The sequence below is a fragment of the Pseudomassariella vexata genome (genome assembly GCF_002105095.1).
Source record: "Pseudomassariella vexata strain CBS 129021 chromosome Unknown BCR38scaffold_1, whole genome shotgun sequence".
Lineage (NCBI taxonomy): Eukaryota > Fungi > Ascomycota > Sordariomycetes > Amphisphaeriales > Pseudomassariaceae > Pseudomassariella > Pseudomassariella vexata.
Window position 1 is genome coordinate 1,165,048 of NW_024467956.1, and position 23,519 is coordinate 1,188,566.

Below are 23,519 nucleotides of genomic sequence, written 5' to 3' on the forward strand. Positions count from 1 at the left end.
GAGGTGCAAGCAACGATGCCGGGGTATATAGTCTTTGTAGTTGTTTCATCACGGACTATTCCTGGCATAAGCAAGTGTTTTAATAGTCTGATTAGTGTTGTGCGGGTGTTTGAATTGAAATCAGAATTCTCACTATTTTGGTAACATGTATGCGTGTTCTGTTCCTCGATGTAGGTGTCGGTACTTGGATTCAAGCAGCGGACAGATTGAACGTCTTGCCGGCACTGGCATCATATGGGATAGCCTGTTAATGCATCAGAGGGGAGCTGCTCAACTACTCCCTCAGCTTCGTTTTTCTCACTCGTTACAGGGCAGCGGATGTCACATGTAGATATCACGTTTCACACACTTGGATACACTGGATTTAGAACATAAACTTCTTGATTTAAGGCTCGAGATCGCATCTAGTTTCTGCCTGTTTGTCGTCGTTGTCGCTCGGGGGGTATCAACAAAACCGATGCTGTATCTGCATCAGCATGCTATTTCTTCTTGCCCTGTTGCCACTCCGATCTCTGCTAAAAACTCAATGAAAAACCACCCCCACGAGTGCCTCTCAGGATAGATCCTATGTCATGCAATGACCATCTATCTTCCCTTTTCCGCCAACCACTCCCTCCTCCTTTATCCTTTCCCAAGCCCCCCGCCCCAGGATATCCTCGCAATCATGATCGATGTATAAAAAGTAGTAATGTAATAAATACATACAAGGTTAAATATGAACAATATTACCCCTCGCCGAAAGAAATGAAGACGGCAACGACATGCTGTAGTAATGCGGACAACGCCCAGTGAAAATATATTGGTGGTACTAAATCGAGCTACCGACCACTGTTTTTTCTGTTCTCGTTTCCCTGTCGCTGTTGTCTGCAATACTTGCTCCCCCACCCTTTTTTTTTTCTCTTTTATCTCGTCAGACAGAGCCGTAAGGTTGATTCCACCTGACCCCAAGAAACTTGCTTGGGATGGATGGTAGTCACGCCATGACACGATTACTGCAGTTGTCTCGTTCCCGTCCCCTGAATTATTGAACGTCTCAGCTGCTGTAGAAGTGGGCTGCGGGCTGCGAGGCGGAAGTCGGGTTGCTGAATCAAGAGATCTGGAGGACCATGGGACCGGCGAGAGTGATTGCGTCGGTGATGACACCATCGGCGGGACCGGCGCTTGTGAGGGTCAGGTAGGTGATACCGGCGAGGTTCTGGGGAACAGCACATCCACCGGCGGCGGTGAAGGGGGTGAATGCGGTGCCGCCGACCTGGCCAGCGTTGGTGAAACCACAGAAGGTGGCCCCGGCGGCGGCGTCGCTGGCGAGTACCAGGTTGGTGCCAGCAGTAAGGGCGGCGGCTTCAGGTGATCCGGCGGCAGGCGAGCTCATGGTCAAGGTGGGGAAAGCCGTCAGGGCCAAGTTGGACCCGGCTGGGCACGAGGTGATGAACGGAGCGGCCAGGGAGAAGACAGCCTTGGGGCCCAGCGGGGTGTCGAAGGGCGAGGGGACAGCCGCGACTCCGGAAGCGACGCGGATGAAGGACTGGTGGCGAGACTCGATGGTCAGGATGGATCCAGCGGCGGCCAGGATCTTGGCATCGGACAGGATGGGGGCAGCACCCAGATAGGCCGAGACACCAACGTTCTCGAGCACGGCGGCGGTGCCAACCATGCCCTTGGCATCCGTGAAGCCGAAGTTGTACTGGCAGGGCTGGACGGGCTGGACGCCAGCTTGTGCAATGGCGCTCTGGAGGAACTGGACATGCGCCTGTTCAGTCTGGCCGACCGACTTCAGATCTGTGACCTGTTGCGCGTTCAGGCCGAGAGCGGTAAACTGGTCATCGGGGAACATGGCGAATCCCTGCTGGTAGAAGGTTGCCTCGAGCCATTCTAGGGTAAGGGCACTGTGGGAATATTAGTAAGCGAGCCTGCGTCGTGAGATGGGACTTTTACACACAATTGAAGCACGTCAACGTCTGTGAGCCCAAGTGCCTGTTCGGCGGCGGTCTGTCGTCTTGCGAGGCTGTAGATTTCTTCTTGTCTCTTGGTGAATCTTGGCTGAGCCGGCGCAGCACACGTAACGGCCGCCAGTGCGGCCACAACACCGATGGTCTTCATGATGGAAGGCATTTCGTCTGGTTGAAGAGTATGTTTTGTTTGTTTCCTTCTTAATCGTCGAGATCTTCAGGGAATGGTTGCGATGGAGCGAGTATACAGAGAATGGTTGATGTAAGTTGAAGCAAGACCAGCCTGGCTGTTCTATAAATCGCACCAGATATTAAAGAATATTATAGATAAAGAGACCGAAGCTCGTTAATGAGAGTAATGAAAGTCGGTGATCCCAGGAAGCAGACCAGCGCTTTTTGTTTAGTAGTTGACGGGAGAGAGTTGGAATGGGATGAGGAAGGGAAGAAGAAGCTACAGTGATCGGGTGGGAAATGGCGACTCATTAAAGGCGTCTGCCAAGAGTCGATCATTATGAGCTCTGGTAGCGGCGTGTCGAGGGCGTGCCGAAATATGCGGCACGGATAGAGAGCAGGCCGGCCATGGAGCAGGCGTCCCCAGCACGGCTCCTCAGTGCTCCTCAAGGCCCTCCTGGAAATGCTTGAACCGACGAGCTTCATAGTCGCAATGCATCCAATTTTTCTACCAGCTCCCGAGACCCGGGCGTCCAAGGGGCCACAAGGGGAGATGGGATGGCATTTGCGGCAAGCCAATCGGGAGGTCAATGGGGCGCTGGCCTATCAGGGGACCTTTGCCATTGTCGAGAAACCAAACGTCATGGCGACAAGCTTCTCATGAGCCAATGGGAACCCTTCATGAGGATTAAGCTCGTAGGTATAATTCGGATAAGGCTAGGCTGATATCAGGGGCGCTAGGGTCAGCAGCGAGTCAAGGGTGTGCCGTCGTCGAGGGGCTACCTGCCTCAGATGCCGTTTCATCGACCTGGTGCCGGCGCATAAGCGAGCACGGGCTACAGGTCGACCGAGTTCTGAAACCGAAGAGCCACTATGCCGGGCACTACCAAGTTTTCCTTTAGCCGTCTTTGGAGAAGGATGTGACTTTGCCGTGGCTCAGACGCGCTGGAAGAAGATTGTCGAAGAGGCGCCAAGGCTTGATCGCTCGCTTCAGTGGGAGATGAATTTCTTTTTCCCAGTTCTTTTTCCTCCGTTGAGTTGAGATTGCGAGGGGTTTGACAGACGCGGACAGGCTGGTGGGATTCGAGCTAGAAATCCGAGCTACGGCTTCACCATGACCATGGAGGCTGCATTGCATTGCATGCAGCTTGTCAGTTGTTGTGCACTACAGTAGCTGCGAGGTAGCATGGGTCGGCCGTCACGCCTGGCGCCATGGCTCACGTGCGCTGTATTGAGGATCTATCTCCGCATCGATCCAAGATACGAAGTAGAAACGATTGCTACCTCAACTACGGGGCTCCAAATTCGAGTAAGGAGTTATTCTTGGCGAATGGAATGAGGTGAATGATCTAGGCCGCATCTCGTGCAGCCGTTTGAAAGACCAGTTGAAGCCACCTGAAGTAGTTGAAACTTCAGAAGTTGGCTCACCAGTGTCGACTTCAGCTCGCACCTTCCGTGGGCCTAGTTCCCTGTGTGGGCGATGGAAAAGAGTGGAAAGAAGCCTCTCAGAGCCGTTCTATCCGTTGAGCCGCGCGGAAACAAGTATGACGGGTGGAAGACGAACCATCCGATGAATCCCATTAGAAACAATAAAAGATGGGCCGGACGACGCATCTGAGATCTGAGGGACACGTCAACGTAACGGAGGCTCAACGGCAGGCCATCTGCCGGGTGGGGGTTTTCGAGACACGGGGTGCATTTTGCACGTGAAGAACCACTGAGAGGTTTACAGTCAGTTTTAAGCTTGATCTGGAATAGAGGGGCCGCGCTAGCATTAAGGGTCTAGAGCCGCAGACAGACGAGTATCAGGTCCTGTCACTGTCAACTTTACTATACTTGGTGGCTCACTGAAAACGCCCGAGTCATCGGGTATCGGAACTGCAGTAGTCGCAGTAGATAATGCCACACAAGCTTTTTTATCTCCAATGAAGAGATCGTCCACCAAGAGGTCCCCCCTGTAGCTACAGAAACGCCGAAACCAATGCTTTCCTACCGGTGACGGGTTTGAATGATGGGCACCATATCCAAGCATTTCATCGAATTCCGTCGTACTAAGCTCTAAACAAAAGCCGGGCCGTTCTGCAGATTCGTCTGCATCATCGATGTTGCATGTGTCCAACGGGCCACCACCCACGCCTACTGCTGCCCATGGTGACCATAGCGACCATAGCACTCATACACTCTCCCGGGATCTTCGCGTCCATAGGCTGGCTGCAAACACGGCTCCCGGCAGCCAGGCACTATCCGGCCAATGGATGATATGCATGCCGAGTAGCAAACCTGCCGGCATTGTTCCAAAGATCGACCGCAGGCCCAGCTCTGGACCACTCAGTCCGTGGACCTGGAGAGCGGCCCGCAGTTAGACGGCCCGCCAGTTCAAGATGTTCGTTTACCTCAACATGTTTCGTGTAACCAACGACAGACCTCGTGCCTGAGGTATATGGATGGCAGGGTGTGCCCCGGCTTATGCTCAAATGCCAGCATCGAGTCCACTGTGTTCGCCGTCGACATATCCTTTGTTGTCTACCGTCCTCCCTAACATCACTTGATACCATTTAGGAACACACTGGCAGTTGTGACACTTGCGTTCTTTTCAACTACGGCAGCCACTACGTCTATCTGCCCGTCCCAACCAACGTTTTATCGACACATAAGAGATATACCATCCGGGTTGGCTTATACTATGGCCTATCAATCTACCCTAATTTTCGTCGCCCATCCCCGCTTACTATCATAGACACTGCTCAACCGATAAGCCTACCGACTTCCGTCCACCCTCGTCTCCCGCCATGGCAATTATAGTGCGTATGGGTTCAGCGAGCGGATCGTGAGGCAACTGTTATTGTTAGGTTACGATTCGTGAAACAAACAGGTGTGACTTACGGTGGGCTCTTCGTCAGATCCGTCTTGAGAATCACGGGCACTCTGGTCATTTCAGTGACATCTTGGATGTAGTCACCGCCCTCTTCTCTAAGCGCAAACAGCTTGAGGTACTTCTCCTTATTGGTCAATCGAGTTTCAACAGCCTCCGCCATCGGTACCTTCGAGTCAGACCGAGTGCGGTGAAGGATGCCAGCATTCGATGTAGATCGAGTTGGCGACCCGGGCACACTTTGAGTGGGTCGCTCTGCGAGAGAAGCACCAGCCATGGCTTCCGTGATGTCCGACGCGTTATCGTCGTCATCGTCAAACAGGGCATCCACATCATCCGTAGAAATTGTGCCTGTCTCCGTCTGCTTGCGTGCTGCCTCTTCGCGTTCCTTCTTGGCTCGTTCGGCCTCCTCTGCATGCCTGGCGGCTGCCATGGCGTTCGACATCCTCTGGGATTGAGCTGCCTTGGGTCGCTCATCTTCAGGCACGTAAGCGGAGCTAGGAACCCCCTTCTCCCAGTACAGCTCTAACACCCTCTTTTCCTTTCTGAATTCAGCCTTCTTCAACGGCAGCTGATCGCAATGCACTCGCTTCTCAAAGCCCCATTCGGGAATCAGAACGTCAAACGCAGACTCGTAAACGCAGATAACAATGCCTTCGCTGATCAGATCGCCATTTACTTCTTGGCGCTTCTTGTCCATGATCCTGCAGGACTCGATGTGAATACTCTGCTCCTGAGCATTCTGGGCAGACTCCTTTTTGGTGTTACAATATTCGATAGTCTTGACCAAATTCTCGATGTCCTCATTGTACTCAATCTTGCCCTCGGAAAGCACTGCCTCCAGCTGACGGTGGACGATGATGTCGGCATAGCGCCGTGTCGGACCAGTGAAATGAGTGTACACAGGCAAGTTAAGAGCATAGTGAGGCCAGATCAACTTATTCGTCTTGCCGGCAACGAAATACTTCGCATGCTGCATCGTCTTCAACAGCAGCGTCTCCATGCCCTTGCGGATTTCGCCGTCGTCGACCTTGAACAGGCTATTCTGCACAGTTCCGCTGCTGGTGGTATCGATGTCGTGGCCAAGGGCACGCATGCGCTCAACGAATGTCTGCAGTCGGCGGGCGTTGGGTGCGGCTTGGCGGCGCAAAATGGCTTTCTCAGGAAGACCCTGGGCAAGCTGCTGTGCAACATGCGCGTTTGCCCTGTGAAGCAGCTCCTCCACCATTTCGGTGCCGGATGTGGCGTCAAAGATGTTGTGCTGAATAGGAATATTTTCGTCATCCAATTGATGGAGTAACCTGAGAGGAGAGATGGGTTCCTCCTCAGACCCCAAGCGAGCCTCTCGGAATTTGTGCGCAACAGCCTACATCATGTTAGTCACATTCATCACGCAGTGTAGTATAAGTTACTCACATTGAGGATCTGAACGTCCTTGACTTCGACACTCTCGTGCTTGAACGCGGCTTGATTCGCGAGAGCATCGTCAATATGCTTAAGCGAAAGCTTGCCAGAACTCTTGATGATACTCTTGCCGACCCAAGTGTCACCCTCAGCGACGACACCAGTCTGCGGGTTCACGCGAAATACCACACTGACAGTGAGTCTATCCTCGTTGGGCGTCAAAGAGCACACCTCTGAGGCAATCTTGGGCGGAAGTAAGGCGCAGACGCGGTTGACCAAGTGGACCGCTGTGCCGCGTTTCTTAGCTTCGCGATCAACAAGAGAATTGGCCTTGACGAAATGGGCAATGTCGGGGACGTGGATGCCAATCTCGATCTTTCCATCCGATTCCGTCTTCACGTGAATCGCATCTCCAAGTTCTTCGGTGCCCGCCAAGTCGAGGGTGAAGGTCGTCTCGCCTCGGAAGTCGCGACGGGCACTAATAGCAGTCTCGTCTTCCTTAGCAATTGACCAATCCTGGAGTCCAACACTTCGCAGGACAGCATCCGAGAACTCGTCTGACGAAAAGTTGTTGTCGCGTAGAAGAGCGTCGGTCTCGACCTTCAGATCACCCATCCTGCCTAGCTGTTCGACAAGGGTGCCGAAAGGATGCAAGGAAGTGATGGGCCAGCGCTTAATGCACGCAACGAAGATGCGATCCGCGTAATCCTGATGCTTCTCTACGAAATCTCTCGGGGCTTGCTCCGTGGGGATGGCAATGAGGGGCACACGCTTGTCCGTAGGCTTGAACCAGACAATCTTGGGCTTGTCCTGCTGGCGGCTGTCTTGCTGCCGACCGCCATCCCTGGCAGCCCGCTCAGCCTCCTGCTTCTCCTTAGTAGCCTGGCTACTAGGACGCAGCAGTCCCAATGTGCCGGAGAACATCTGCCCAGCAACGCGCTCAATGACTGCAACAATGTGTCCAGCGTAAAGAGGCTTGGACTCGTCGTTGATCTCTTCTTCCTCCACAAGCAGCAGGCTCTGGCCTTCAACTTCAACGTCATCATTTTTCTTCTGGGTAGGTCGTTGACGCAGACTGCCGCGACGGCGGATGCCACCTTCGCCTATGTTAGCATCGTCACCGTTACCAGAGTGCGACTGAGAATTGCCGTTGGTAGATCCCGACCGCGTATCTGTGATATCCTTTCGCTTCTTCTTCTCTTCTTTCTCGCGCTTCTGGCCCCACACTTCATCAACATCCAACAGCTCGACGGCAACAAGATCACCTTCCAATGCTCTGTTACGATCTTTGCTTCCGCAGATGAAGATATCTGCGTCGAGCAGACCATCGCTAGTCGAAACGTAAGCATCGCTACGATTCTTCTTGTTTACTCGAAGGATACCCGACACGAGCTGCCCATCGCCGAGCAGCGCAGGCAGGGTTGCTTGAGGAAGATAAGGAGTGAAAAGCGTCTTCCTCTGTTGTTGCTGATTCTGGCCACCCAACTGAGGCGCATGTTGACTGCCCTGCAAACCAACAAGATGCTGGCCGTTCATCTGGGCAGCTTGGAGAGCTTGGAGCTGGTTCAGCTGCATGGGGTTGAGCTGCTGGTTGGGATACATCTGCATCATGGGCATCTGACCGGGCATTTGCACCAATTGGGGTTGGCCGGGATACTGGAATGCACCAATTGAAGAGACAGACTGATTGATGGAGCCGCGGCTTCGGTGGCCTGGCTGGAAAGGTTGCTGTCCTTGACCTCCCTGGTCCTGTCCCTGATTCTGGGCTTGGTTGTTACGCCAGTTGCCTTCAAAGTTCCGCGACGACGATCGAGCATGACCGCCAGAGCCGCCGCCCCGTCGGAACTCGTTTCCTTGCTGAGTAGCAGCACCCTCGTTATTGTTATTGTTGTTGAAGTTTGCTGCCCCGCCGCGCCCTCCTCGGCCATTCGCACCAACCGCCATGCTCTGGCTTCGTCCGTGGCCTCCACCACGACCACCACGGGTAGATGAACCTTGCGCAATAGGGGTATCAGTGACTGTAGGTTTCGCTTCCTCCGCAGGGGCTCCCTCGGAAGCGCCGGGCCCCGGGAACTGAAATCCAGAAGTGGTGCGCTTTTGCTGAGCAAGTTCCGCGGCCTTTTTGGCATCTGCGAGCGCCAGAGAGTGTCTTCGCTGGTGACCGCCTCCCGAACCGCCACCTCGCCCTCCTCGAGGCGCGTTCTCCCGGCCTTGGGCCTGCGAATTGTCAAACTGACCGAAGGTAGAACCGGACGCTCCGGCAGAAGGAGCGGGAGGAGGTCCCATGCCCATATTGGGCAATGCCGACTGATTACGGCGGTGTGACATGGGCTGGCTAGGAGCGCCCATTGCGACGTTCTGCTGCTGTGGAAGCTGATTGGGAAACTGGAACGCTGACTGCGGCGACATATTGGCCATCGGCTGCAGCGGGTTGAATGGCTGACCCGGTGGCATCATGCCCATATTCATGTACTGTTGGTGCGTGGCCTGGATCTGCTGCTGCTGTTGCTGCAACAGCTCAATCTGCTGCTGGATAGCAAGCTGCTCCACTGCAGACGGAAGACGTTAACTCGAGGTCCGTAGCTCAACCAAAAAAGGGTTACATGGAGAGACAATATTAGTATTTGACAAATATGTAAACTCACTTCCAGGGTTCGCAAACATGCTCATCAAGGGGGTCAGCTCAGAGGGGCTGCGGCGATGGGCAATGTGCAAGCGACGGCCAGTCGGGCCAGGGACGCCTCCCGTGGGAGGCTGCTGGTTCTGCTGCTCCATGGCGGGCAAGCAGCCAAATGGCACGTCGGGTGCAAGTAGAGGTCAATGGTGGTCGGGCGAGTGTAATAAGTTGATGTCAGGGGTGAATCTGATGTTGGCTGGAGCTTGTGTGGATATTTGTCGATGGACAGATAAGGTGTTGGTAGCTAGCGAAGACGTGTTGTCTAACTGCTCGTTATTGCGTGGACTTTTGCGACTAAACAAAAGGAGGGTTGAATGAGAGGATGAAGTTGCTTGTTGCTGGTGACTATCAGTGAAAGCTGGTGGGTGGTAAGAAGGAGTGTCAAGAATCCTGAGGTAGGAAGATGGGGGATCGGAAAGATGGTGACGACGATGGAGGGAGGAGAAATGTGTGGAGGATGCTCAAGGCCAGCGCCGCCAGACGGGAAGCAAGCAGGAAAGGTCAAGGATTAGATGTGAGGCAGGCTTTACCTAGAACAGGCCCAGCCCGACATAAGGTCGCCTAGAACTCGCTCAGTCTGTTAATTGGCTTTTTGTGGCAGCTGCGGAGACCTTGGTTGAGCACCCACTCATCTCAGGCGTGGCTTGGGGCATTTTGGGGTTGTTTGTATTTTAGCGTCGTCAGTCGCTGCCCGGGTGGCCTTGTAAAGTTTGCGGGTTCCCGCTGCTGAACACCTGCCCAAGGTGTCCTTTTTCGCAGGTTAGAGCAGTGACGACACTTTCCCACAAAGCCGACTGTGCCTAATAGGTACGGACAGACTGACAATAGTGAACATCCCAATTCATTGTTGGCTCTCTATCTTCTCTAAGTCTAAGGCATTTGGCCAATTCCTAACTGATCGGAAAACCGGGCGGCTCCATAAGCACCAGTTGGGGATTCTCTTGAAGCTCGAGCTATTTCAAGCAGCATTGGCCACTTCAACCTTCAAGCCATTTTCGTCCGTGAATTTATGCTACACCACTACGCTAGTCAGTTGTCAACTGGACATTAGAATGCTTTAGAACAACCTTGAGAGACTTGCCCATTATCGTGTTTCTCCATGCTGGACCTAGTGAGAAGGGACTGCTACCTGTACACGTACTTCAAGGGGCAAAAGCCCCATGTTTGATGCCTCAAGTGCGGATGGCTTTGATTCCCTGAAGCAACGCTACGAGGTTTTGCGCAACACTGCAAAACAAGATATCATTGCTTGAATGGGGCCGATCCTGAACACGCAAGTGCCTCCTCTTTACTTGACACAACTTCGAGGATGCTAGTGCTACCGCGCACTGTGGCGTGTTGCTACTAGCACTGATCATTGTTGTTCTGATGAACGTAGTCATCATGACACCATAGTCATATTGAAGCCTTCGTATTCATTTTCCAAAGATGACCACATAACGCATGGAAAGCGTCGATCGTTTCCCCGAAAAGTGAGCTATCCTGGGGGATTGCCAGCCTCAATCGACAAATGGGGGCCATAAGAAGGCGACCAGAAACACCACCAACCTCAAGTGGATTGGTAGATTGGTTCAAGAATCGTAGTGGAAGGTGAGGACCAGGGAGCCAGAGCCTTTCACCGCCCTGACCCCAAATATCCGTTTTGAGCAAAATGCAATTCGGCAGAAAATCACCCAGAAAACCACCCAACTTTGAATTCAGCCAATCAACGCCTTGTGTGCTACCTCATGTAATCGATTCAATGCTCCTCCACGTCTTCCGCCAAAAGCTTGCCGTTGTTCGTGAATTGCACCGCGTCCAAGCCGGCAAGTGAAATTCCTCGTCCTAGAGCATCATCTCGTGGCCTGCCACCCCATCCACGAAAGCCACTCTCCCTCTCTTGGTTTATTTCGCGACGTTTTACGATGAGGTTACAGCTGTAAAGGAATAAACATGGCGGATTCTTCGCCCGCGCCGCGACGCAGCGCGCAATGGTCGAGTCCCGACCAGACTAGGTTCTCGGATTTCCTGTCGGACGATCGAAACAGTGAGCTGAATCACAAAGAAGCTCTTGCGAAGGCACGAGCCGAACATGATCGCGTCCGAGACGAAGCTGTCAGGGTCATTCGACTCCACGAGCACCAGCTAGAACTGCAGCGACTTCGAGAACAGGAATTACATGTTCTCGCTGCCCAGCGAAAAGAAGAAGAGCGTCTACTGCGCGAGAAAAAGCTTCGAGATGAGGAGCAGCGATTACGAGATCTTGAAGCCCAGAGCATCCCGAAGCTACCCCCAAAACCGCCCCGGCCGCCTCTACAAGAAGCTGCAGCACCTCAACCAATCGTCAATGGCGCCGGCCCTGTGCCGAAGCCTGCTACAGCTGTTGAGCATCCGGGAATCGCTTCGACAGCGGTACCGTTCGCACCTTTGCCTACACCATCCGCGCCCCAGGTGAATGGTCATGCTTCAAAGGTTACCGAAACAGCACCGGGGCTAACACCGACAGCACCCTCACCATTTTCCAAGTCTACAAGCGCTGTCTCAAACCCCTTTACGCAGCTGACACCAGGACCAGCAGTTAATGGGTCGACTACAGCGGCACCAGCACAAGAAGTCAAGCCAGCTATACCTTCTGCACCAATACAACCACTGGTCGCACAAGGAGATCGATATGCTGAGATTCATAAGAATCTCAAGCAGTTACGAGCATACCTGTTGGAGCAGACGAAATCAAACATGGCACTGAAGACACGCATGGGAGATATGCGACGAGAGATTCGAAAGAGCTTAGGCCAGCTTACGGGCGGGAAGGGTGCCAACAAACAACAGGTAAGCATGTTGCTTGCAATACGTAGATCCAGCTGACACAGATCCAGCTTGAAAGAATAAAAGGCCTCTTGTCGGAAGCTCTAAGCGGTCAGGTACCCAGTGCCCTGGTTGACCCTTCTGATTATACTGTCGACAAGCGGGAGCCAGTTGAGGGCGCGGTGCATAATGCGCCCCAGTTGCCATCACTGTTCTTGTACCTTCTCAATGCCCTAGCCAAGGGTATCATCAACCAATTCATTAACGAGTGCGGTGCTGCCCCTAGGAATGCGGACCCGGTCGGCGTCATAGCCGCTCAGATGTTTTCGATGAAGGATTTCCATTGGCGTGGAAAATCGCTGATTGATATTCTGATGGCAAAATTTCGTATTGTATGCCCCGTCGTCTTCGGCTATAGGGGAAGCGAGAAGACAGAACAGGGTCGAGCACGCCTCGGATGGAAGAAGGAGGGCGGGGCCTGGATCACAGAGCAACAACATATTGACCGCATGACGGGTCTAGGAGTTGGTTATGCATCCCTGGCTTTGCGGGATTTCTCTAGGTCGCCTAACACGAACCCTTGGCCACCCTCCCGATACTGGACAACCATGGCAAGTATTGTCAATACCCCGCCGGCGGAAATATCCAATACTCAATGTGTGGTCCTAAAATCCATGATTCAGCTGTATGAGGAGAAGTTTATCCATCTCTACGGCAGCGCGGCCATTGTGGCGTTACGAAGGGCTCTGGTCGAGTTTCCAGGGAAAGCACCAAACAACACACCTGGAGTGGGTGGACTTCAGGTCGTAGCCCAGATGTATAAAAGGGATCTTGGCTTAGATCTCAACTAAAGGGCATATCAATGATGTATGATACTCGGTATTGGAGCACGAACGCGTGCAAGCCAAAGTTATGGCCTCCCTTACGTTAAGGGATTGGTGCCGACGGTCCCAACGAAAGGTATCCCATGTAGCGCATTGTAGCGAAGTTATATGCGTGCTCTTGTTTCGTCTGCGTACCCAAGCACGGTATTTTGAATATACAAGACAGACGTATCCATGAATGAGCAAAATGGACATGTGCCATTGCAGCCCTTCGGTGCAATGATTACTCTGTGACCAAATGACGAAAGATAAACCATCCCAATTAGTCACGGTACGTCAGTGCCATTTCCCAGCACCAGGTCCGTCATAGTATCAAGAGCAGGACCAGCAGTATAATCAACACCATAATCAAAACACCTATACAGCACCCGCTCCACCTATCCTCGTTCTGCCGCACAATGTGATTTAGTTTTGCCACCCCGGTTGCCAGTCTACTGCCGACGCGATCAGCCGCGTTATCCACGACCTCAAGCATCTCGCGCTGCTCCTCGAGCTCCCGACCCATATCATCAGCCTGCCGCCTCAGATTCCCCACCGTCATGGCCACCCCGTCGAGTGTCTCGTCCTGGTCCCGCATCATCAGCGTCTGCTGCCGATGCTCGAACTCGGTGTAGTTGTCACCCTCATCGCCATCGCCGATGGCGAAGGCATTCGGGTCAGGAAGCTCGTTGTTAGCCGCTTGTCTAGCTGCCCGCGCCGCTGCTGAGCTGTCGACCTTTTTGCTCAGTTCCTCTCGCATGTCCTCGATCTCGCCCCCGACTTCTTTCACTAGCCGCTGCCGCCGCTTAAGCTCTGACATCGATACGCCATATTGAACGGGGTCCGACTCGACGGCTTTGACGGACTCAGTCAGGTCAGCGAGGTCTTCGCTCAGGGATGCGAGGGCTGATTCGAGGTCGGCACGCACGGAGCTTAGCTCGGGTGATATGGTGGTCGTGGACAGGGAGCGGATGCGCAGGTAGGAGGCGAATAGGGGCCGAGTGGATTGGAGTTGGGAGAGGACATCTCTGGTGGGATTTTGTTAGCATTCACGAGTGGTGTTTTCAAGGTGGTTTTCTTTTTGGAACGCGCACTGTTGGACCTGGAGGAAAGGATCCTCCTCGTTCGTCAAGGACATCATCCTGCCGGGTTTAACGCGCGAAAAAGCATTGACTGTCTACATCTGCGTGCAGTTATGAATCAAACGTTTTGCGGCCCATAAGGTCAGGTTGACAAATGAGACGCGACGCTGAAGCTAGGTGTTCGTGGAGGATGACGCTGCGTGTCCCTGAACTCATTGTTCGGAAAGATGTCGGGAGATGCGCAGGGATCAGTGTATCTCATAGTGGAGGTACGTACTTCGTACATGGGCAGTCTGGTGGAAATAGTCAATTTTAGGCACCGGACCAGCAAGAGAAGAATTCGAATATTTTTCTTCAAACAACACAACTTCAAGACATGCGCGGCAAGATAAATACGAACCAAGTCATATTACAGCATCTCAAGATCCCGTGCGGATAAACATCATCATGATACCCAAAAAGCCACTTCCACACCCAGATTGCTGGGAAAGTACTGACGAATATGTTGACAATCTTCTCGAGTTCGCAACTACCTCTGCAATATTCCAGACACTATGCGGTGGTGTGCACATTCTGGATTTCTTCACGCACGAACCCGAGTTGTTCCAACTCATTGTACCGCCGGATTGGCAGAAATACCTTCTACAATGTGGTTCCATGACTCTACTGGATGTGCTAATGAGAGATGATCTGAACTCACTCTCAGATCCCCAACCACCAGCGAGCCTCCTACAATACATCAAAGACATCAGGAGGTTTTCGCTGGTCAGGTCCCACAAGACGGCGCAGGAGAAAATGCCAAAATTGTCGCGGCAAGTAGCCGTGGGCATGAAGCCAAAGAAGGTGCACGAAGTGAGCCACTTTGCAAATTATGTGGACAAACTTGCTGGGGACATTGCTGCTATATCGGGCGAGGAAATAAGCCATTTCGTTGATTTTGGCAGTGGTCAGAACTACCTGGGAAGAGCTCTGGCTAGTTCGCCATACAACAAGCACATTGTTGCGGTTGAAGGTCGAGAGCATAATATCAAGGGGGCGAAGGAATTGGATATGCACGCTGGTATTGCTGGAAAAGAGAAAGTCATGCGCAATAAGAAGCTGTGGCAACAAAAACTGGACAGCATGAGATCGGGGGAAGATATCGACGAAAGGGTGCTCAAAAGAGCAGCAAAACCTACAAAGGAAACGCTGGAGAAATACGTGGTTGATTTCAGACCCACAAGAGAATTACAGGCGACATACGTTCCAGAGGATGGCAAAGGTTTCATACGATACATATCCGGACAGCTCGAATCGGGAGATTTGTCAGACGTCATGAGTCACTTGAAAGGAAATGCAGACGCGGAACAACAAGAGTCGAGCGGACCACGGCTGATGGCGGTCTCGATACATTCATGTGGCAACCTTTCCCATATGGGGATCCGATCTCTTATCTTGAACGCAAACGTTCGAGCAGTAGCTATTGTTGGATGTTGCTACAATCTGATGACCGAAAAGTTGGGCCCTCAGACCTACAAACTCGCTGGCATGCGTCCGAGTCTTCAGCCTCTCAATGGACGAGTTATCAGGGAGTCGGCGAAACAGGACCCCCAGGGATTTCCTATGAGTGAGCGACTCCGCAAGTACAAAGAAGCCGGCATCGGCTTCAACATCACTGCTCGGATGATGGCGTGCCAAGCGCCTCATAACTGGGGCGAACAGGATAGTGACGACTTCTTCACCCGTCACTTCTTTCGTGCTGTTCTTCAGAAGATATTCCTAGATAAGGGAGTCATTTCAAAGATACGCCACCATCCGGATGAGCAGAGCGCAGAGGAAAGCCCCTTCAACACCAGCACAAATCCCGTCATCATTGGATCTCTGCGAAAGAGTTGCTACAAGTCGCTTCATTCATATGTGAGAGGGGCTGTGGCCAAGCTTACAACACAGTCGGACTATCGCGAGTACTGTGACGTTGTCCAAGAGAAAATGGGCGACATCACGGACGAGGAGATTGCCATATATGAAGAAATCTACAAACCCCGTAAGAGGGAATTAAGCGCGATTTGGAGTTTGATGGCTTTTAGCGCGGGGGTGGTTGAGTCTATGATCGTAACTGATCGTTGGCTCTTCTTGAAGCAACACTCCGATATTGTGGACAAGTGTTGGGTTGAAACGGTCTTCGACTATCGAGAAAGCCCTCGAAACCTCGTTGTGGTCGGCATGAAAAAACGTACCTCCCATCTGGTTCGTTGCATCGCCGGTGAAGAGGCCCAATGACCACGAGTGGGTGTGTCAATGTCACTGGAGTAGGGGTACATGCCTCACGACGGGACTGATCTGGAAGCTGGTTGTGAAGGAGCTGAGAGTGCTTCGATTCTCTAAGTATTGAGACCAACGTCCACCCTCCAAGACTGCTGGGTGCCCACGACAACGTGGTCACCGAAAACTTCTCGTATCGCTTCTTGTCGGGCCACCGCTGTTGTATCAGCAAACCACGACGTAGCTCCGTTTTCCTATCGCGGTCCCGCAACGGACGTTGGCTCAAGATTGGGTCGGACGCGATACGTCGCTGGGCACTTTAATTCGACTCGATTCGTGCATACTCATTCTGGGCACTCCGAAGCAGATTGATGTCATGCATGAACTCGGATTCCAAGGGCACTCATCCCACTGCCAGATTGGCCCAGATTCAGTTGCTAGGGTGTGTTGTTACCAGAAGCCCCGATACAGCATACCGAGGAGCTGAAGCCTTCTAATTGGCTTTAGGCCTAGCTCGCGGCAGGTTGACAGGGGAAGATCTGATAGCCAACTGATCGAACCTTGACCCTGCACGAACCCGAGCCAATATGTATGGGGCTCGATTGCTCCGATGAAACTCGCGGCTGGTTGCTGATATCGATGCTGCAGTTCTTGTCGGCGACACATTGTTAGATGTCCGTATCTGCCGTGGACGCATCGATGGATCTTTGGCAATGTTCCTTATCGGTGACATGACTTCATCTGATGACAGAAGCGGGAATGTTCGATAGGATCCGCGGCGTGATATCGCGGTCGGTACAGGACCCTTGATAGGTATCGGGGAATAGATTGACGCTGCATAGCAATGACACGGCAATAGTCCGACATGCACCTTAGCACGCTCAACCACATAAGGCCGCATGTTCTTGGTGTGTTTCAACCGAGTCAGTATCCCGAGCACTCAGACACTATGACAGGATCATACTACATAGTAGACATATGCTATCAATATGACCACAGCGACTGTCAGCGTGGCCCTCTGCGGGTGATCCTACATGGCATGAGAAAGCGACATGAGGTCGAATCAATACAAGTATCTTCGCGGGATGTTTGAGGCTTTTCTGAAAGAAAGGTACGGCTTTGGAAATCTGGTGATTCGCCTTTCGCAACACAGGAATGTCCTCAGTAGTATGTAAAGTCAGTTTTCAAAAAGGAGCCCACTCGATTGAGTCTGCTATCCGTGCAACCAAGGCAGAACATATCCAGGAACCTTCCTGCACTCACTCACTCACTTGAGCAACAAATGACGCCTTCTGTCGCAGGTAGCCCAATGCACGTTGCTGGAAAAGTGCGGGGCAATATCCAGTTCCCTTATCGAAAGTAGCACCGGCCAGAACTCCGTCACCGTTGCATATTTATTCCCCAGCTTGCATACCCGCAGCAGGGCGTAGCGATTATAGGGCTTTCAACCACTCAATCTTCAATGATGTGATTATGAAGACCAGCTGGTTCATCATCATGTTACTTAAGCACTGCCAGACGAATTGAGAGCCTGGTCCTGACGCCAACCCCGCGCTGGCGAACTGGGCTGAGACATCATCGTGCAGATATGCAGTGATTGCAGCCCCCACGTTCTTGGGTTACGGACAAGACAAGGGAGGATGCAGCAGTTGCAGCCCGGTAACATATCATTTTACAAACTCAAGGGCATTGCTGCAATGCCGTCCCAAACCCCTCTAGTCCGTCGCTTCTCGCCCTGGGACCATCGACCACGCGCCCAACTGGCGCTTATGGTATCATTCATGGAGGGGGACTGCCGCACGCCAGCGGCATACCCTTCTGGGAAATATCAGCCATGATATCGTTAGCCGCCTTCCCCCAGGAACAGCTAAGCAGCATAGCTACTTCGCAACCTGACGAGGAAGCTAGCTACGTGCAGTAGGCCGTCTACACATATATATATACATTCCAAGCACTTACCCCTCGCCTCACCGGTCGGTCATGTACGTACGTAAGTTAGGGTATTGTCATTTACGTCGCCTGACGTCGTCGTCAAGCCGGAGATTCCCCTGGTGATTTTGGGGGCTCGCTGCGGGTGCATCGCATCGCGCATATCGCATCGTACCCGCCCGGCCCTTCGTTCGATCAACCCACGCATTTATCTATCGAGGCAGGCTGGCTGGCGCCTTGACAGCAACACCAACAACCAGAGAAGAGCCCGTCACCCGACCCCACATCCTGCAGTGCGGTGTTATACGGCGGCGCTATTTTGGATCTCTGTCAGAGTTTGAGCCGTTTTCGATGCCCACATTCACCGAGAGAAACAAAGCGTCCTTTGTCGCTGTGACGAGGGTCTAGCCTAGTTCCCTCAAAATCTGCGACTCAAGTCTTATCGTGGACCCTATCTCTTGACACCATACTACAGTTTCCCTTTGTCCAGCTGCGTCACTTTGACCGAAGCTTACATAAATTTTTATTTTCTCTTTTTCTCTTTTTCTCGTCTGTGCCTTCTAATTCCAGTGGTGTCCTTGTGCGTACACACTACTTCAACGTCTGAGACCTGGAAACCGAACCATCAATTGCACCTTACCAGACAATAAACCTCCGCGACGCCAATCACGACTCGAGAATCTTTTTGGTGTCAGGGCCGCCATCCGTGCACTTTTAGGGGTCCATCACCCCACCCCTAACTACTTCAGCGAGGTCGGATGAAGAAGTCGCGAGGTTGCGCTCCCTCGGACATAAGAGCAAAGTACGGTGAAAATGAATTCTCCGAGTCAAATATCGTTTCTTGTAAGTCAATTGATCCTCAATCCGCTTTTGCCGTCTCGGAGTGCTCGACTCCATGACTGTCTGACATCGTCCATATTGCGACTCGGCTCTCGAGTTATATATATTGGCGGGGCACCTCCTGGGCATGCGACTCGATGCGACAGTCAGACACACACTGACCAACCGACGATAGGAGGGAACTTTCAGCCTCGTTCACATTCCTCTCGGGCTATACCCGATATTCCTGCAACCAATTCTTCAGGTTCTGCTACCCCAAGGCGGCACGGACAACGCGGATGAATATGTGGAGGGATTAAGTATAGACAACAAGCATGGGTTCCTCAACATCAGTATAACCCCTGTGGAGTGCTCGGTGGTGTGCCACAATAACTGGGCCAAGAAAGTGTTCGAACCGGTCATCAGAAACCTCCCGCGGGATGTGTCTAAGACGGTCGCCATCTCCAAAGACTCATACCTGATTCTGTCGGTTATCAGTGCTGGGATGGATGCGGGGAGCCGAGTCATGGAGCTGACATCGCCCCTTGCGCTGGCTGGAATCCCCATTTTCTTCATCACGACATACTATTCGGACTTCATCTTGGTTCCCACAAAAGATCGGCAGACTGTGGTACAGGCACTCCTAGCCCGCGGCTTCGAGTTCTCCGAGGAAGAATCGGTCTTCGTATCGCCGCAGGCACATGCCAGAGGCCCGAGTGTTACCACCCAGCCTCCCTCGACACCGCCCCCTTCCAATGTGGCCGAGTTGCAAGTACGGACTTTTGAGCTCCTCAAGAAGCGCGATGTGGTTCCCCACGTCGCAGACGGCCTCATTCTTGTGAACTGCTCTGGAAGGGATGTGGACGCGACGCAAATGAGCGACTTCGGCCTGCGACCCGCAACCAGCAGGCGCGGCACAAACAGCAACGGTCATCGTCGCAGCTGGCTCGACAACGTCGACACAAAACTGTACACCAGTCTTATTGCCGTCCTCGTCACGTACCCATACCCTAGATTTCTCTCCATGACGCTCGCGCACGAGGATCCACCTTCCCTGCTTCTGGACAAATCCCACCTCTCGGTATTTGGTGACTCACTAGTCGGAGACACGGACGGCGACCTCGTGCCCATATTTCTGGATCTTGAGAACCTTCCGCTCGAGGCAACAGGCATCGTCTGCGGTATCGCGGGGAAACTCGTATCAGAGATGCGCATGGCAGAGACTGGCGTCAGTGGGGAGCTCTCTTACCTTTCGACGGCCCGAGCGGGTGCTGTTATCTTGTCGTGCGAGCAGTCTATGAAGGCGCTCGAGGTCTTGAGGCCTCTTTTGGTCAGAGAATGAGCAAAGTCAAGACAAGCCGCCTCTTATACGACACACCGAGCCCATCTTAGGATGGTCGGAAAGGATGGGATTCATACGAGCCACGGGATATTCTAACGACTATTACCCCTCTCGCAAAACAGAATTAAAAAAAATTGGCGTTGTAATGTGGAAGTGGATAAGTAACGAGCATTTTCGGCAGCATCATTCAGGAAAGAGGCAAGTTGGCAATCTGTGTAAAAGAAACTCCGTTTTGTTTCTGGCGTTCTGTGTAGGAATAGACAATACCTTTTAAGGGAAACCGGAATCCGTCAAGTTGCATAGAAGATACCCCGGCTTGGCCTCGGAGGAGGCAGGCACATCTTTATGTCGTTCTTCTCGGTTTGCCTTGGGCGGTGACGTCTTGATTTGCGAAAGGAGGGGGGGTTGGCGTCCAAGCCATGGAGAAACAGGAGTACAAATTTTGACTGTTGCTGTGTTCTGCCTTGCCGCCCTCTGCTTTTGTAGATATGTTGCAACTGGCTTTCATAGAGGAATCAGCAATAGACGGTCTCTCCAAGTTTATGCTGGTGCTCTTGATTTCTCCTCTAGCGTTCGGGTGTCCATGAGCAATGTCATGTGAGGCAGGTCGAGAGTGTCTTGTACCAAGCCCAGATCACTACTCTACAGCCACTTGTGGGTAAGCATGTTCAGCCAATCCAAGTGGTTGGCCAAGGGTTTAGGTATAGTGGCTGTTTCTCGTCCAGTTAAGATGAGCATATTTTCATTCTCGATGTCTGCGTAATCTGTCGTCCCTTCCCATCGTCGCGCTAGCTCTACCTGGATAAAGGGTTGGGACTATACGGGTATTTCCAACATTCCCCCCTATGGTCCACCCTGAGTTCTGAGCTGTGGCCAAATCTTACCCGGTGACATATTCAACCCGACTTTACCGCAACGCTTTGGACGTTTCGGGTTGTGGTTCTCATAATCTGTCTGTTCATCTTGTTTGTACAGCTGATTATATGCTATTTTAGTAATCCTACCTGGGTACTTAGCTGGCTTCCGAGGCAGTTGGCAGTTGCCTCGCTTAGGTCGCAGAAACTGGTGGCGCTCTATGTAACAACTCTAGGAAGTCCGAAATGCTGATATTACCCTGGTATTTGGGATTCAGGTTAAAACAATGGGCCTAATATATTCAATATGAATTCGAAGGCTTAAGACTATCAGTGAGTAAGCATAATTGGGATATTTAAGATTATTATAACTCAAAGTTGGCCTTGCACATATATTTGAAGTATATCTAGAGAGGTTCATTATCACCCATGCGGACTAGGTAAAAGCTTTTTTCTATGTTATTGACAGAAGTTGAAGTCATACAAGCTGTAGACGACATACAAGTCCTACAGGAACCGCTCAATAATAGTGTTGTATTCATATACTGTGTCCTTGAAGATGACTAACATAATGAAACCTAGCACCAAAACTTTCATCTTAGCTTTCAACAGAACAGACAGCTCCTAATTTAGGATTCCGCTACTTGGAATCTCCAAAGTGTTACTTTTGCGTATCAATATCTGTTGAGGTGGGGGTTTGATCTACTTGCTACACATCAATATTCTTGCCTTGTCAATGAAGCTTGCAAGAATAACCCAGGTGATGCAGGTACCCACGGCAGTACTTATCTCGAGATGTCCAACTTATGTCTGACGCCTATGCTGAACAAGGTGGCCGCCCAAGCCGTGCTAAGTTTTGCTCGATGATATACTCTAAACACACTTGAAAGAGGGAATTGACTAGCGACCTTTCAGTGTCGCAGGAGAGCAAGGTCACGGGAAGGAGCGAGTATGATTTGTAGGCTCGGGATTAATGGGCTTGTCGTTGTCACTTTGATCACAGATGACCTACATTCCAAATGCTCTGATTCCACGATGGTTTGATTACGCACATATCGCAAATGAGGAGTCTGAGCGGTTGATCAGAAGATCGTCCTTGTCCTGATCTCAAATACGGTGTATGCTTGCTAACCAGTTGTATCACCCACAACCTATCACTTCGGTCTTTCTAGCTCAGTGTGGACAATTACATGAACGGTCTAAAGGAGCGCCAACATATTTCCATGGATATCGAAAATTGCAATAAAGACTGTTCCTGGATGGGTATTCGGTGTCTGGCTTCGACAACACCTCGACGAGCCTTGAGCAAGTTCATTTTCTCTGAATGGGAACGTACCAAAAATAAGGAGCCGTGCGTATGGATTCCTTATGATACATCCACTGGACTGCAGTAAAATTTAACTAGAGAGCAAATACAAGTGAAGATGTGAAGCATTAGAAGGCGCAAAGATTTGAACGAATGCAACCAAGCAATAAAAGCATCCCGTTTCCACCTGGTGACGTTTTAATTACCAAACGCCTCTGTGAAGCAGACAACACCACTCTAGTGGTATATACGACACGATAGCTTGGCCAGCAGATGGTGTGTGAGAGGTCTACTTGAAAGGGCAACGAGTAACTCCAAGTATACACCAGTCTTACGACGATCGAAATCCCTTACATTACAAAAGTTCACAGAATAGTAACCATCCCACCATCCCGCCATAATGGATACTGGTGTTGCTCCCGATCTTAGTAATTCTCTACATGAGTGAAGGTCTACTTGATGGAAGGCGAGGCGAGGCATTCACTTTCGCCGTCATCTTCCGCCACTGTTTCTATAGTCTCCACTCCCCAGATGACTTGGGATTCGACTAGTTCTGGGTCCGGATACTGGATAAAGCAACAACGCATGGTCTGAGGATGAATACCTGTTATCCCAATTCCTCGCAGATGCAATCTGATGTGGTAGCTACCAAGATGCCAAGATCAGAAACCAGGACGCTGCTATTGAACATCTCAGAAAGTAAGCTTAGCTCTCCCTCTTCAATATCCAAGCCCTTTCATCGCGTGGGATGTAACCTCCCATGATCACAGCGATGTTCATTTAACCCTTTATGAAACGAAGAAAGCAGTTTCCTGGGAGAGCCTGACAGAATCACTACTAGGGGTTGAGCTCCTCGTTAACTGGATGAATAGTAACCATGTTACGCATGTGATTCCTCCATATCACGCCTCAACATTGATTCTGGTGGTAGGCATCGAACTTCCTGAGACAACAAGTGATGATCCCATCAAAGAAGAATTCTGCAAGTAGTCTGTCTGTTCATGAGACTGGCGAGTGCTTTTAGGCTATCTGTTGCACGAATTGTAACCGCAACCCGGCCTGCGAAAAGTCGCCCGCTCGCCTTATTTGGGAATTATGTAGGCAACATTGTGCGTGGATGGACTAGCACGAACGATATTACCAAATCAGCCAGAACCTATGAAACACAAGCGGACAACCACTCTAGGTCTGAACACTAGGAGTCAGGTCTCCTTTTGCGAGTATTG

General features: G+C 51.7%; 6 protein-coding genes across 6 annotated transcripts; 3 read left to right on the top strand and 3 right to left on the bottom strand.

Moving 5' to 3' along the window:
• Nucleotides 1-1,087: 1,087 nt before the first annotated feature.
• BCR38DRAFT_330290 (ferritin-like domain-containing protein) lies at nt 1,088-2,112 on the bottom strand (the record flags this gene model as incomplete). Its single annotated transcript, XM_040854944.1, has 2 exons — nt 1,088-1,886; nt 1,940-2,112. 2 exons carry the CDS (start codon nt 2,110-2,112, stop codon nt 1,088-1,090), a joined length of 972 nt encoding a protein of 323 aa, XP_040720804.1.
• A 2,804-nt stretch (nt 2,113-4,916) lies between these two features.
• Nucleotides 4,917-9,171, bottom strand: BCR38DRAFT_453817 (uncharacterized protein; the record flags this gene model as incomplete). The annotated part of the gene is made up of 5 exons (XM_040861637.1): nt 4,917-4,956; nt 5,004-6,358; nt 6,409-7,493; nt 7,524-8,945; nt 9,042-9,171. The coding sequence occupies 5 exons, from the start codon at nt 9,169-9,171 to the stop codon at nt 4,917-4,919; spliced, it is 4,032 nt and encodes a 1,343-aa protein (XP_040720805.1).
• A 1,561-nt stretch (nt 9,172-10,732) lies between these two features.
• BCR38DRAFT_5565 (GLE1-like protein-domain-containing protein) lies at nt 10,733-12,877 on the top strand. The gene is made up of 2 exons (XM_040865471.1): nt 10,733-11,881; nt 11,929-12,877. Exons 1-2 carry the CDS (start codon nt 11,006-11,008, stop codon nt 12,706-12,708), a joined length of 1,656 nt encoding a protein of 551 aa, XP_040720806.1. The 5' UTR covers nt 10,733-11,005; the 3' UTR covers nt 12,709-12,877.
• A 34-nt stretch (nt 12,878-12,911) lies between these two features.
• BCR38DRAFT_381599 (SNARE domain-containing protein) lies at nt 12,912-14,110 on the bottom strand. The gene is made up of 2 exons (XM_040857416.1): nt 13,815-14,110; nt 12,912-13,748 (listed from the first exon to the last, which is right to left on the bottom strand). The coding sequence occupies exons 1-2, from the start codon at nt 13,859-13,861 to the stop codon at nt 13,046-13,048; spliced, it is 750 nt and encodes a 249-aa protein (XP_040720807.1). The 5' UTR covers nt 13,862-14,110; the 3' UTR covers nt 12,912-13,045.
• Nucleotides 14,111-14,249: 139 nt separating this feature from the next.
• BCR38DRAFT_329520 (methyltransferase domain-containing protein) lies at nt 14,250-16,061 on the top strand (the record flags this gene model as incomplete). Its single annotated transcript, XM_040854890.1, has 1 exon — nt 14,250-16,061. One exon carries the CDS (start codon nt 14,250-14,252, stop codon nt 16,059-16,061), a length of 1,812 nt encoding a protein of 603 aa, XP_040720808.1.
• A 2,422-nt stretch (nt 16,062-18,483) lies between these two features.
• BCR38DRAFT_5658 (ACT domain-containing protein) lies at nt 18,484-20,305 on the top strand. The gene is made up of 3 exons (XM_040865479.1): nt 18,484-18,815; nt 18,988-19,428; nt 19,489-20,305. Exons 1-3 carry the CDS (start codon nt 18,786-18,788, stop codon nt 20,131-20,133), a joined length of 1,116 nt encoding a protein of 371 aa, XP_040720809.1. The 5' UTR covers nt 18,484-18,785; the 3' UTR covers nt 20,134-20,305.
• The last annotated feature ends 3,214 nt before the right edge of the window (nt 20,306-23,519 follow it).

Bases quoted from the DNA above. Each gene is read 5' to 3' on its own strand.
- BCR38DRAFT_5658 (XM_040865479.1), top strand. From the start codon at position 18,786: ATGAATTCTCCGAGTCAAATATCGTTTCTT. The intron at 18,816-18,987 runs GTAAGTCAATTG...AACCGACGATAG, and splicing joins CGAGTCAAATATCGTTTCTT to GAGGGAACTTTCAGCCTCGT. The intron at 19,429-19,488 runs GCACTCCTAGCC...GTATCGCCGCAG, and splicing joins ATCGGCAGACTGTGGTACAG to GCACATGCCAGAGGCCCGAG.
- BCR38DRAFT_5565 (XM_040865471.1), top strand. From the start codon at position 11,006: ATGGCGGATTCTTCGCCCGCGCCGCGACGCAGCGCGCAATGGTCGAGT. The intron at 11,882-11,928 runs GTAAGCATGTTG...ACACAGATCCAG, and splicing joins AGGGTGCCAACAAACAACAG to CTTGAAAGAATAAAAGGCCT.
- BCR38DRAFT_381599 (XM_040857416.1), bottom strand. From the start codon at position 13,861: ATGATGTCCTTGACGAACGAGGAGGATCCTTTCCTCCAGGTCCAACA. The intron at 13,749-13,814 runs GTGCGCGTTCCA...AAATCCCACCAG, and splicing joins CCTTTCCTCCAGGTCCAACA to AGATGTCCTCTCCCAACTCC.